The sequence below is a fragment of the Orcinus orca genome, chromosome 1 (genome assembly GCF_937001465.1).
Source record: "Orcinus orca chromosome 1, mOrcOrc1.1, whole genome shotgun sequence".
Lineage (NCBI taxonomy): Eukaryota > Metazoa > Chordata > Mammalia > Artiodactyla > Delphinidae > Orcinus > Orcinus orca.
In genome coordinates, this window is record NC_064559.1 from 131,783,563 (window position 1) to 131,798,053 (window position 14,491).

At 35.4% G+C, this 14,491-nt stretch overlaps 1 protein-coding gene across 6 annotated transcripts in view; it reads right to left on the reverse strand.

The window, feature by feature from the left end:
- Positions 1 to 14,491, reverse strand: part of BTBD8 (BTB domain containing 8) — a 108,151-nt gene that overhangs the window by 49,784 nt on the left and 43,876 nt on the right. For all 6 annotated transcript variants that reach the window (XM_049714038.1, XM_033432672.2, XM_049714024.1 and 3 more), the window contains 3 exons: positions 10,306 to 10,395; positions 2,181 to 2,261; positions 736 to 832 (listed from right to left, as the gene is read on the reverse strand). In XM_049714038.1, the coding sequence (XP_049569995.1) occupies positions 736 to 832; positions 2,181 to 2,261; positions 10,306 to 10,395 (268 nt within the window). The remainder of the gene's footprint in view (positions 1 to 735; positions 833 to 2,180; positions 2,262 to 10,305; positions 10,396 to 14,491) is intronic.

The window sequence follows — 14,491 nt, forward strand, 5'->3', positions numbered from 1 at the left end:
ATCTCGGGGCTGAGAAGACATTATCTCCTCACTGCAGATACCCCTATCTTTAATCTTTATTTGGAACAGGCTCTTAACTTTCTCTTGGCTGGGAAGATGGGGAAAGATGAAAGAGAAGGAAAAGTCTTTCACCAGGATTCTTCACTTTCTGCAATGCTGAGGACACCAAGACTGTGCTCCTTCTTCTAGCTCCCTTACTTATAGAGGCTGGAATGAATGGTTGATTAAAGGTAGCTAAGGAGTTTAACTGTTTCTCAGTGAACCTTGAAGGGTTGGTAGGAGTGGTAGACCCAGTTCATGACTCTGTTTTAGCACATGGGGGGATTCCTCAGCTACAACTTATAGACAGATAGGAAAAGTCCATTCCAACACAAAAATCTAAATTTAAATGTGATTAAAATTACATAATTACAATGCATATTGTTGGCTCAAGTAGCCAATAAGAGGGGACTATTGATGTAAAAAATTCTTTTAAGGGCTTCCCTGGTGGCGCAGTGGTTGAGAGTCCTCCTGCCGATGCAGGGGACACGGGTTCGTGACCCAGTCCGGGAAGATCCCACATGCCGCGGAGTGGCTGTGCCCATGAGCCATGGCCGCTGAGCCTGTGCGTCCGGACCCTGTGTTCCACAACGGGAGAGGCCGCAACAGTGAGAGGCCCGCGTACAGCAAAAGCTAGTAGGTAATAATGGGTGACTTTAAGCACTAGGTAAAAGATTTCTAAGACTGAATAATTACCTTTTGAAAGAAATTACAGTAATCTCTTCTTAAAATATAGATTGCTACTTCTTTTAATCCTTCTAGTCCATACATATCAGCCATATTGAGTATGTGCCTAAGATAAGAATAGATGCACTGTTAATTCTTCAATTTAAAAACCAAGGAATAATACACAATAATTTTTTGATAATATATAGTTTAGAAAAAAGAATAATCTTAATTATTTTAATTCTAACTTTATACCCTACATAATAGATACTCTTTATAGATTATAAAAAGGACATAGGTCAAAAGTTGAAAGCCCTGTAACTTGATTTGATTTGTGGGGAATAACACGAAGTAAATTTGGAGATGTTTCAATCAAACTCCCCTCATATTCTCAGTCATATGCAACAAAGCCCAGGAAACTGCTTCAAAGGCTGTAAAAGTTACAACTCTTCACAACAAATACGAATAATAAAAATTTAGGGGGAGGGCAACTAATTGATGCTTATCATATTGAAAATGCCTACAAATGACCATAAGATTGGAGATGGCATCCAATGATTCAGAGGGTTTCTGTTGCTTCTTTCAACTGGCAAGTATTTCTGAGTACCCACACATACTTTAGGTACTTAGGAAACCTACAAGCCTTGATACCATGATAAAATTTCTTATAGGTTTCCAGGGGCAAAACTTCAGTACTTAATCCCTTTGACTCATGATACCTTCTCCCCCAAATCACATTTATTCAGTTTATAACTAAAGGAACTAATGAATATTTAAAAGTAAACGAGCAGCCTTCATTTGTCTGATGTTAGAATAGCAATAAAAGGAGAGAACATTCAGAAGATTAGAAGAGCAAGATAGATTTCACTCTCCAGTAGGATTTCAGCAGCTTAGACGGCATTTCACCATAGAGTACTAAAGAATCATACTACTTTTTCTTTTTTTTTTGGCCACATCACCCGGCATGCAGGATCTTAGCTCCCTGACCAGGGATCGGACCCGCTCCCCCTGCAGTGGAAGCGTGGAACCTTAACCACTGGACTGCCAGGGAATTCCTGTTAATCATTAGGATGCCTAAATTCTCAGATTAATTTTAGGGTTTTTTTCCTTTTCTTTTGACATCCTAAAATTAAAAAATAAAGTAGTAAAAAAATTATTCCAAATTTGATAAAAGTTCAATTAATTTTATAAAAACCTGTCGTCTGTTTTCCAAAACAAATCTTAAGTTTTTCTAACATAATTTAAGTGTAATAGACTTTTCTTAATCTTATTACTGTGAGTTGCTAGATCATCTTTTCTTCTAAATAAGGTGACTTACTATTTTTAGATATTCCCAAAATACACACAAGATAGGCAAAATAGACAATAAAATTGAAGCTTCTACTCCATTGACACTTTTAAACAAAGCTCAACAAAGCAGAAGCCACAAAATATTAATACTTTTATATTTAAAATCATTAAAAAATCATACATACCCAACATTAGCTTTGTCTGGAAAGTCCAAAGTTCCTCCATATATAAAATGTATCAAAACATTCATTTCTACATGGCTTATCCTGAAAAATAAAAGAAAACTATACTCAAATCCAGAAATAATTAAGATTTAACTGATAGCAATGATACATTTTATTTTCCCATAAACTTTTAGCCAACATAAAGTTCTAATCTCATTTTCATCTGAAGAATATATTCTTTGAATAACATCCATGAGGTATGCCATTAATTTAAAAATGAAGCATAACTGCAGCTATGGGTTTTTATATGCTATAAAATGTTATTAGTATATTATAAAATACCTGATTATTTTTGGGGCATCTTCCATGATAGACAAAGTTAGAAAGGGCTTTAGAGGTCATAGTTCAACCTCTGGCTCACTAAGAAATCCTTCTCAGCATCTTTGACAAATGGCCTCTGGTCTTGCTTAAAGCCTGGGATGGACAACTCTACTCACTAGAAAGAGTCTTGTTATGCTGTATAGATTTCTTAATTTGTAATACCTATCCAGTGGCTCTAGCTCTGCCAACATCCTCATTTTACAGATTTAAAAGTAAAGACATGACTTAAGAAGTAGTCTGAAGTGATAATCTTTATGTCCCACTGACTACTAGATCTCAAACTCTAAATTCATGACTTCCTCTCCCAACACTCCAAATTCGGTCTTCTTTCTGTTTTTCTTATTTCGTTCACAGCACTGTTACAGGACTTCTTGCATCTTGTCCCACCCTCTATTCCTCTGTATCAAGGGAGGTTAATTATCTGGTTGGTAGACAGCAACCACTGGCTGTTGATCAAGTGGAACTTGAGATGAGAGGTAATTTGATTCCTTTTCTCCTTTCTTCTCTGCTGAACCAGTGGTAAGAGGTGACGGGGAAGAAGTGCATCCGCTGTCCAGATTCAGACTTTCTCTCAGGTGGGCTGTCTTAGAGTAGACATAGCTAGCAAATCAACTTTGGCTCTTGCGTTAAAGCACATTTTACTGCTTTAACAGTTTTTATCAAAAATCAACGAAATGTTTTCTAACTTCATCTGCTGAGTCTTTTGTCTCATTTTGAGCAGGAAGAAAGTATACTATTTATTGGGGCCCCCTCAAAATTCCAACAGATAGCAAAGATGGAAAGCAGATGCCCCTCTTCCCCATCACCTCTTTTCATGGGTTCAGCACAGAAGAAAGGAGAAAAGAAATCAAATTACCTCTCATCTAGAGTTCGTCCTGACCAATGCCCAATGGTTGTTGGATAATTCACTCGCCTTGGTACCGAGGAATAGAAGGTGGGACAAGATGCAAGAAGTCCTGCAACAGTGCTATGAACCAAACAGGAATAACAAAAAGAAGACTGAACAATAACCTAAATGCCTAAGTCAGAGCTGGAGGTTCATCTCAATTCTCTCCCTCATTATATTCTGTCATTTTATACCTTCAAAATTTTCTTGAATTCAGTCTCTGCTGTCTAATTTCCCCTTTCATTGCCCTGGTTTAGCCTCTCAGTTTCTCTCCTCTGTACTATGATAATGTATCCTCTCGTGTGGGCTTCTTGCCTGAAATTATCTCCTTGCATCCCATTTCCCACCTTGTTATTAGAGTGACTTTGCTAAAATGTAAATCTGATATAGCCCCTGACTTTAAAAACCCTTCAACAATTCTCCAGAGCACCTAGGAAACAAGCCGACATTCTTTAGCTTGGTGTACAATGTTCTTTATCATCTGATTTCTAGTTCTCTCTCTCTAGCAGCTGTTCCAAGATAAGTAAACTGCTGTTTCTTATACCTGAACTACTTATAATTCTTTATACATCCATGCCTTAGCAGATACTGTTCACTCTGCTTAAAATTCTCTCCCTCTCTACTTATTTCATCTTTTAGACACAAGACATGGGGCTCTTTACCTCTGATTGTTTCCTTAATGCTCACAAGGGGGAAAAAAAAAGAAATCACTGAATGTTAAACATAAATAATAACTAACATCAGTTGAGCATTTATTATGATTCAGTCATGAGCTAATAAGCATTTTGAATGCCATTAGCTCATTTAATCATCATAACAACTCAATGGTAGATATTGTTATTAGTCTCATCTTACAGATGAAACAACTGAAATTAAGTAACTTGCCCATGGGGGCAGGTGCTGGGAAAAAAAAAAAGTAAATTGCCCAAGGTCAAATGACTAGTGATGTACTGGATCTTAAATCCAGGCAGATAGCACTGGAATTTTGGTTTTAAATTTAAATCCAGACTCCAAAGCCTGGGGTCTTAAGCAGTATAACACACACACACACACACACACACACACACACACACACACACACACACACACACACACACACACACACACACACACACACACACACACACACACACACACACACACACACACACACACACACACACACACACACACACACCACACACACACCACACACTTCCCTTATCACATTTATTAAACTGACTTGTAATATCTTTGTTTATGTATTTGTTTCTCCTTCTAAACTGAGTTCTGTGAGGGCAGGATTTGTGTCTTATTTACCCTTGCATCTCTAGTAGCAGCAGAATGTCAGCATTGATTCAATATCCCCAGGTTGAGAAGAATTTCCTTTCCCCACATAATACTGGAGCTCCGCAGTGGAAGCAGGGTGGGCACAGTGCTGATAAGACCTTCACAGTTTGTTAAGCATGGTATCTAATGTCTGCTAAAGTAACAAAAGGAGGAAGGCAAGAAGAAAAGAAATGGAGTCCTCAGGGTAGGACTCAGAAAGGTGTCTGCTTTGATTTTATGGCCTTAAATAATATATGCTCAATAAATGTTTAATGAATATTTAATGAATGGCTTATTAGGGTAGTTATAAGCATCTCCCAAACCTTCAGAAGGAATACTGAGTTGAAAACATAAATATTTTTCAATTTACTTAATAAATATTTACTGCCCCCTACTGGTTTCTGCTGATTCAAAATTCCACATCTTTAATACTTAGAAAAAAGTCAAATCTCTAAATATTCTCATTTATATACGTTGATACAACAAGATTTGATCTCAGAATGATTATGCCATATCATCTATAGTTTGTAGCCTAAAACAGTAGCATAATTATTAGATTCCATGCACTTTTCCTCAAAATTTCGAGAGCCATTCTTATCAGTATTAATGAGGACTGACCATTTCTGTTGAAAGAATAGTTTCTTCTAAGACTTGACATATTTAAGCAAAGGATAATAATGACTAAGTAAAAATAAAAGGAGTTTTATTAAAATAAATAGCAAAAGCTAGACATTTGAGCTTATGTATCAATATATATGATAGCTATAAAAACAGCAAGAAACTGTTTTCCTGCTGTCTTGACAGATGTTTTACTAAACTGCATTCTCATTATTGTAAGTCATCTGTATTTTTACTAAAAGTGTTTATAAAGACATGATCAACTGACCTGGAAAAAAAAAACCCCAACAAATTACTGCAATAGCCCACAGTTTAAATGGAAAGATTTAAAGCACTATTCCCATTTAAATGTAATCAGAATAAAATCCTGTAGGAGATGAAAATATAACATATACCCAGAATTAGAAAAAAGAAAAGCCTATGAGAGGACAGAGCTCTAGGATCAGATACAACATGTGCCCAGTTTAAACCTCTGTGCTTTATATGTGCTTCCTAAAGTTTCAGGCTCCTATATATGTGGGCTAAGGTAATGTAGGGTCTCATTCACTCATTCATTTGTTCATATACAGTCAATATTTATTGAATGATAGGCCCTATTTTAGACCTTGAGGATACAAGAAGCTTGCGTTCTAGAGAGAGGACATGGCCAATAAATATGTCAACAAATATACAAAGAAGATAATTTTAATAGTGAAAAGTGAAGACAATACAACAGAATAACATAGAAGAGAATAACTAGAGAGTTAGGCTGTAGCTACTTTAGGTGGGGTAGTTTGGGAAAAGCCTATGGGCCAGATCATACAGGTTCTTATAGATTATGGTAAAGATTTGGGTTTAATTCTGATTGTGATGAGAAGGCATTGAAGAATTTTAGTCAGAAAAGAAATATTATCTGACATATTTGAAAAGATCATCCTGAAGGTTCACAGCAAGCCCAGGAATCTCCCAAGGGAGACAAGAAAATCCAAATTTATGCTCCAAAGTCTCAAGCCACCAGTGAAAGACCTCTTTTTATATAAAATGGAAACATGTGGGGTTTCTTTACAGAACTATTGGCTGCGGTTCAATTTCCAGTATAGGATGTGGAAAATTTCCCCCTTCCTCCACCAGGAGAACTTCCTTCCAACTATATCCTTCCCCCTCCAACTCTGGGACATGGATAATAGGATAATAGGATAATTATTATCAAGGATAATAGGACCCTACTATTCCTACTATAATTTATTGAAGGCTGTCCATCTTAAAAATATCATGTGCATTACATCGTTGAACTACCAACTCATTAAAAACATTCGGTTCTTTTCTGTAAGGATTTCAGACAGGATTTCAATTCTAATCTACTGCAGAAAACATCCTACAGATATGCAACAGTGGCACAGTTCCAAAAGCGGTTGCTGACCAAGCACAGCAGGCATTGCTGTCCTGGTACTGTAAATGGCCCTCACTTGAAGGCTTTTCTCTCTAGAAAATGAGAACAATATAATTTAGGGAAAGAAGAAAAAGACAAATATTAATGAGCACTACATACTATGTACCAAGCACTATGCCAGGTTTTTTTCTTTCAACAACCTCAGGAAACTTAAGGAAGGTAAGCAATGTCCCTAAAGTCATGTAACACTTCAGGACTGGATGTAGGACTTCCTATAAGGAAGGACCAAAGTCCATGATCTTTCTACTATACCACACAATCCATGGAAACATCTACCCAGGATTACCATATAAGTTAATGTGAAAAGAGATTTTATTTTGTAGATTACTTTGTTATAATATAAAAATTCCTAAAAGATGTGATTTTTTTTAAAAAAAAAGTAAAATCCCTAAATCCCCTTTAGCCTTCCTACAGCTTTATACACCATGATGCTAATAACATTTTAGGTGGTAATTTGAGACAGTCAATTTGATATATGATACAGGAGGGGAAAGCAAAACAGATTGTGTGATGATAATAATAATAAAGGATGTAGATAAAACCCAGAATCTGTCAGGAAATTCTCTTTTCATTTTAGCATTAGAAAACCTTGTTACATCAAGCAAAATAAAAGAGTCAAAAAGAAATGTATCCTCATTAGAAGTGAATAAGCTGATTAGGAGTAAGTCTCCACTGCTGAAATAGCAGCTCTGGGTAAGATGATCCAGTAAGGAGTAGAGTCTTGCTTACAACAGAAGTGAAGGGAAAATACTGTAAGAGGAGTGAGCCTGATCATTGCTGGCACTGCTACAACGTACAGCCTACTTATTTGTAATGACAGTTTAAAACAAATTTGGCTACTTCTACTTGGCTTTCCCTTGAACCACTAAAGTTGGTCAGTAGCAGTCAAGCCATATTATAAGAGGAGATTTTTATCCATTACCTCCACTATAATGAAAGAAGGAAAATTATAGGTGGTGAGTAGAGACCAATAGTTATGCCACTACTTCTTTCTTATCTATTGACCTCTTAATAAATAGACTTCTCCTTTAAAAGCCTGTGTGTTTTGAATGTTTAATCGGATCACTCGTGAGTGCTGATTAAAGATTGCCTTTGTTCCTATAGCTAAACTCAGAGGTCATTTTGAGCAATATAGAATAAATAAAAGTAGAGCAGCTCTGGTTGAAGATGTGCCTCTTCCCAAATGGCCTTCCCCTCATATCCCAATCCCATGCCATGTATTCCCTAACATACCTACCAGGAACTTAAGGGTCCTATGGGAAAATCACTCATTTAAACAGTGGAGAAGATCAGTCTGAGATAGCTCAAGAACACACGCCAATGTGAAACTTTTAATTTCTTCAGTGACTGTTGTGGAATGGACTTTGAATTAAGAATCAACAAACGTGTAACTTATATTCAGCATAAGCACTTATTTACCAAGTAACCCCTGGAAGACATTTAATTTATCTGATCTTGTTTTTACTCATCTGTAATATGTGAATATACCCTCTCTCTCAAAGACTGATTCTAAAAATTAAAGGGCACCATAGTGTGGAAGAATCCTAGAAAATATATGATGTTATTGTAAGGTATTATCACTGCTGAGGACAGAATCTATTTGGAGAGAGGAACAAAGGTATATGTTAATAGGTATCAGATAGTAAAAATTGTCACTAAACATATAAGCAACTAAGATTTCTTCTACGAAATCAGACAAGTGTTCTCTGTAAATTACTTTCCCTTGCTGTCAAGTAAGGTCCAATAATCATACACTTCTTTTGACCTTTATCTCACTACATAGAATCACATGATTTTTAATAAATGCCAAAAAAGTTGCATTCTGAGTCAAACTAGGTTATCTCTTCATTTAAATTTTTATTTAATTCAGTTCTAATGAGAGAAGATTGACAGTTTTAAAAAATGATACCTAAAACATCTGAAACACAGTCCCTGGACACGTTTCCAAAATTACACTAGAGTGATTATCCCTAGGATTGACACACTTAGAGAAATTCTGGCCTCTGCTAGCATTATCCCTCTTCCTATATTCAGCAGATATTTTAAATTCGCCATAAAGGAAGAGGCCTTCTTGGTAGGATATATATATCTTTCAGGTTGTTTTTCAACAGTGAATGATAAGGTTTCACCAACTGATTCAACTACACATTCCTTTTACCCATAGGCTAATAAAGTCTTTGCTTGGTGTACAAAATCTTCCATAATCAGAAACTACCTGGTGATTGCCAGATTGTGATATGTGTATCGAAACTGTGATAGGTAATATAATTAAAACACAACTCTCTAAAACCCTGGTAAGAAAGAAAGGAGGTTTAGGTTCTTCTGCATATGTGTTTCATTTCTATTAAATGAATGAAATATGAAAAAATAAATAAAAACACATAACATATTCTTACAAATGTTTCAATTTTCCATATTTTATAGACTGAGAAATTAAAAATGAGAGGCATTTGGGGATCAATTTTAGTTAGTAAGGAAACCAGACAGCTGTAACCTAGAAGGCTCAAGATTATAGGCCAGTGTAAAAAATAGTGAGAATTTATCAATACTTTCCATGCATCCACTGTTATGGAATCACCACGACCACCATTCCACACCCAACCCTCTAGCCAAGGTTGACCCAGTCGAGGAAACATCAGCAGTGTGAATGATGCAGGGCTGACAGGCTCCCTCAGAACGCCCAGGCAGTTTTCCTACTGACAAAGCCCTCTCCCATATTGTACCCTCCAGATTCTCACAGTGATCATCTGTGACCAAAAAATATTCCATTTCACCATTTAAGGAAGTAGTTCATCTCTTAATAACTGTCTCAGCAGTTTAAACTGCCACCAACTGTGTAGATTCACCATTGCACTATCATAGGTCAGTGAAATCCACACCTATCCAAATTATTCTTTAAGAAACTACCTATTACAGACTGAATATCTGTGTTCTCCCACCCACTCAAATTCATATATTGAAGCCCTAACTCCTGTGTACCTATATGGAGATGGGGCTTCTAAGGAAATAATTAAGGTTAAATGAGGTAATAAGGGTGGGGCCCTGCCCTGATGTGATAGGATTAGTGTCCTTATAAGAAGAACACCAGAGAGTGAGCTCTCTCCTTCCACCTTCCTTTTACCTCCCTGCCCCCCAGCCCCATGCACTTAAAAAGAACATCACTGGAGCACACAGTGGAAAAGTGCCTATCTACAACCCAAGGACCCAAGGTAAGAGCTCTCACCAGACACCAACCTTGCTGGCATTTTGATCTTGCAGAACTGTGAGAAAACAAATCTTTGCTGTTTAAACCACCCAGTTTGTGGTATCTTGTTATGGTAGTCTGAGAAGACTAACACACTATCTCTATTACTAAATGTTCCCAACTACCTCTCATTTTCAGAAAGTGTACTTTGCTGAATTGTACCACATGAGAAACATTTCATTGAACATACAGGGAAATCAGATTCATGAAAAGTGCTTTGTATTAAAAGCATTATTTATAATCATTTGCAGTCAAGCTGCCTTGTAAAAATTCTGCTTACCCTTGAAGAGTAATGTACTCTTGGGAGCTTTCAGCCCAACAGCCACTCAGCATCGCAGCAAAATAACTAGATCTTGCACTTAAAATGGCTCTAAAGGGAAGAGGGGGAAAAAACACAGGCAAACATTTATGCACAATGCAAAATGTTATTCTTTATGAAACTCTTCATCTTTACCTCTTAAAACATGATAACAATCTATCCGTCTTAACTGTATTCACTGGTAGATTTTAATAATACAAATTATAAGCCTATACTTATACCAAAGAATTTTGATTCCTTGATTAAAACATTAATTCCAATGTCCTTTTCATCTTTTTATTTTTTTCTCTCTCTCTCTCTTTTTTTTTTTTTTTGGCTGCGCCATGCACTTGAGGGATCTCAGTTCCCTGACCTGGGACTTAATCTGGGTCACAGCAGTGAAAGCCCAGAATCCTAACCACTAGGCTACCAGGGAACTCCCACTTAATTTTTTCTCTTGAAAGCTCTTAAATTTTAGTAACAATTTCCATGAGTAAGAGAGTAATAAATCATTTACAAATGGAGAAATAAAGACCAAACGATGTCACGTAACATGTTGAGGAAACATTAGTAAGAGACTAGAACTCTAAAGGTCCTGAGCTCCAGTTCAAAACTCACCATAATTATGCTCAAGAATAGCTACTTAGCTATCTCTTAAGTTTGAGAAAATGACAGTAAAGATATTTTCTTTTGAATGTCCATTCTATCTTCCCAGATAGAATGCTAATTCATCCATTCTTTCACTCAACAAATACCTAATGACTTCTATTCTGTGCTAGGCACTATTCTAGGGAATATAACAGTAAATGAGATATAGAGAAAATGTGAATATTCTAGTGGAGGTTGGGAGGGAAAAGTAGAGGGGGAGAGGAATAAGAGAAAGACACTTCTGGCAATGGCTTACTAGGTTGTCACAGACCAACCCTCCTGCTGAATAGCTTGGAAATATATATATATATATATATATATATATATATATAACATATATATATGTATTATTCTTTTTTTTTTAAAGAAAGAAAGAAATCATGATTTGAAGTGATCCAAGTATATTTTAGGTTACTTTTTCCATTGAGGCAACTGCCAAATATGAAAGCAAAAGCAATGGTTGAGAGGCTAAGAAGCTAAACATAGCTTCTGACAATCTTCATAGGCTTGGAGGCACACAAATTGGAATTTGGGATCCAGCAATGAGGAGAGACTTTGGTGGATGCCCCAGGATTCCAGTTGGACTCTGAAAGGTCTACACCTTAGGAAGAAGAATGAACAGGAAATAGACAAGCCCTTATTAGAACTGAAGTCCAGCTTTTAATGAGCTCAATTCCTGACTGGATTAAAGTGATCTCCACCTAGCCTAAATGCTTTCCAGAAGCAAAAGGAAATCTTGTCTTCATTAAAATTACATCATCCAGACTATTAAATTATTTCTATAAATTTTCAATAAAATATCCAAAGATAATCAGGCATAATAATGAATAGCTATAAATGAAGGAAAAGAATTTCATTTACACTATTAGCAAACAAGGTCAAATACACAGGAACAAATATAACAAAAAAGTACAAGACCTCTACATTAAAAGCTATAAAACATTGCTGAGATAATTTACAAAGACCTAAGAGAGAGCTAAACTGTGCTCATGGATTTGAAGACCCAAAACTGTTAACATGTCCATTCTGCCTAAATTAATTTCTAGATTCAATGCAGTCTTGATCAAGCTTTTTTAGTGGTACTGGAACTGGAGGTTTGGAGGGGAAAAAATGAATGTTGACAGTTAACCTCACACCATAACACAAAAATTAACTCAAAATGGATCAAAACCTAAACATAAAAGCTAATACTATAATATCGCTAGAAAAAACACAGGTGAAAATCTTTGCAACTCTGAGTAGGCAAAGATTTCTTGGGAACCAAAAAGCATGAACCAATTTTTCAAAAAAAACATAAAAAATTAAATTTTAACAAAATTTAAAACTTCAGTCCTTTTAAAGCCACTTTTAAGAAAATGGAACGATGAGCAAAATGTTGGGAAAAAATATTTGCAGAACGTATATCTGCCAAACAACTGAATCCATAATATATAAAGAACTATACAACTCAGTATAAGAACATAAGCAATCCTACTAAAAAATGGGCACACTCACACAAAAAATTATCAGATAAGAGCCAAATTGATTTAAATAGTTTTACTACAAAACTAATGTTTATGGCTCGTTATAAAGAATAACATCACATCAAGTTTTGAGCATTAGATTAAAATTAGAAAAAGCTATGGTCAGAACAGTACATGATTCATTTTAAGGGGGAAAAAAGGTACATGTCTGTTTCTCAATAGTTAATGTATATTAAAATTTGTAACAAATCACTCCCTTTACGAGTGCTTTAAAAAAAATGGGTAAAAGATTTGAACAGAAACGTCACAAGATATGCAAATGGCCAATAAGCACATAATATGATGCTCAAAATTGCTAGTGATCAGGGTAATGCAAATTAAAACCACAATGTGATACCACTACACACCTACTAGAGTGGCAAATATTTAAAAGACCGACAACATTAAGTGGTGAGGAAAATATGGAAAAACTGGAACTCTTCACAGCATGTAGGTGGTAGTGTAAAATGGTATAACTTCTTTGGAGAAATGTTTCTCAATTTCATAAAAAGTTAACATACACTTAACATATGACCGAGCAATTCTACTCGTAGGAATTTACCCAACAGAAATGAAAATATGTAATCACACAAATACTTGCACAAAAATGTTAATACCAGCTTTATTAATAATAGCTAAACACTGAAAACAACAAATATGTCCAACAGGAGAATGGTTAAATAAATTGTGGTGTATGCATACAATGCAGTATTACTCAGCAATAAAAACTGAATGAAACACTGATATACATAATACCCAAGGATGAAGCCCAAAAACATTATGCTGAGCAAACCAAGCTCAATAACATGTCTGAGTTCATTTATATGAAATTCTAGGACAGGTAAAATAAACTATAATTTAGAAAATACAGCAATAAGAAAACAAACAGCCCAATTAAAAAATGGGCAAAAAATATGAACAGAAAACTCCCTAAAGAAATACAGATGACAAATAAGCATGTGAAACTCAGTTTTTGCCTGGGGCTAGAGAGAGGGAAGGTACTAATGGTAAATGGGCACAAGGGATTTAGGTGATGAAACTTCTCTGTATCTTGATTGTGGTGGGAGTTACCCAGGTTTATACATTAGTCAAAACTCATTAAATTGGACTTTCAAATGTGTGTATTTGATTGTATATGAATTCTAATTCAATAAATTTAACTTTAAAAAAGGATGAAAATAAAACTTAATAAAGAAAAGTGGCCTTTTATTACAGGCCAAGATGACTTTCTCAGTGAATTCAAATAAATATTTTAAAAACATATAAAATCAATCTTACTCATACACATTAAAAATGAATAAAATAGAAAGAAAATAAAAGAAATGCCTCCCAACTCATTTTATGAAGTCAACGTAAATTTAAGACCTCAACCTGACAAGGACATTATAAAAAATGGAAAGTTATAGGCCAACCTATCTCATAAATATACATAAAAAAAATCTTAAACAAAATATTAGCAAACTGAATCCAGCAATAAACAGAATATATAAAACATCACAACCAAGTTGAAATTATTCCAGGAATGCAGGATTGCTTTAACGTTTCAAAATCAAGCAACATAATTTAGCACATTAACAAAATAAAGGAACAACACAAAAAAAGGATCATACACCATGATCAAGTTGTATTCATTCCAGGGTCACAAGGATAGTTCCACATACACAAATCAATCAATGTGATACACCACATCAACAAAAGAAAAGACATAAACCACATGATTATATCAATAGATGCAGAAAAAGCATCTGATAAAATTCAACATCCATTCATGATAAAAAAAACTCTTGCCAAAATGGGTATAGAGGGAACATACCTCAACATAATAAAAGTCATTTATGACAAACCCACAGGCAAAATAATACTAAAGGGTGAAAAGCTGAAAGCCTTCCTGCTAAATTCTGGAACAAGACAACGATGCCCAATTCTATTCAACATAGTATTGGGAGCCCTAGTCACAGCAATCAGACAAGAAAAAGAAATAAAAGGTATCCAAATCAGAAAGGGAAGAGGTAAAATTC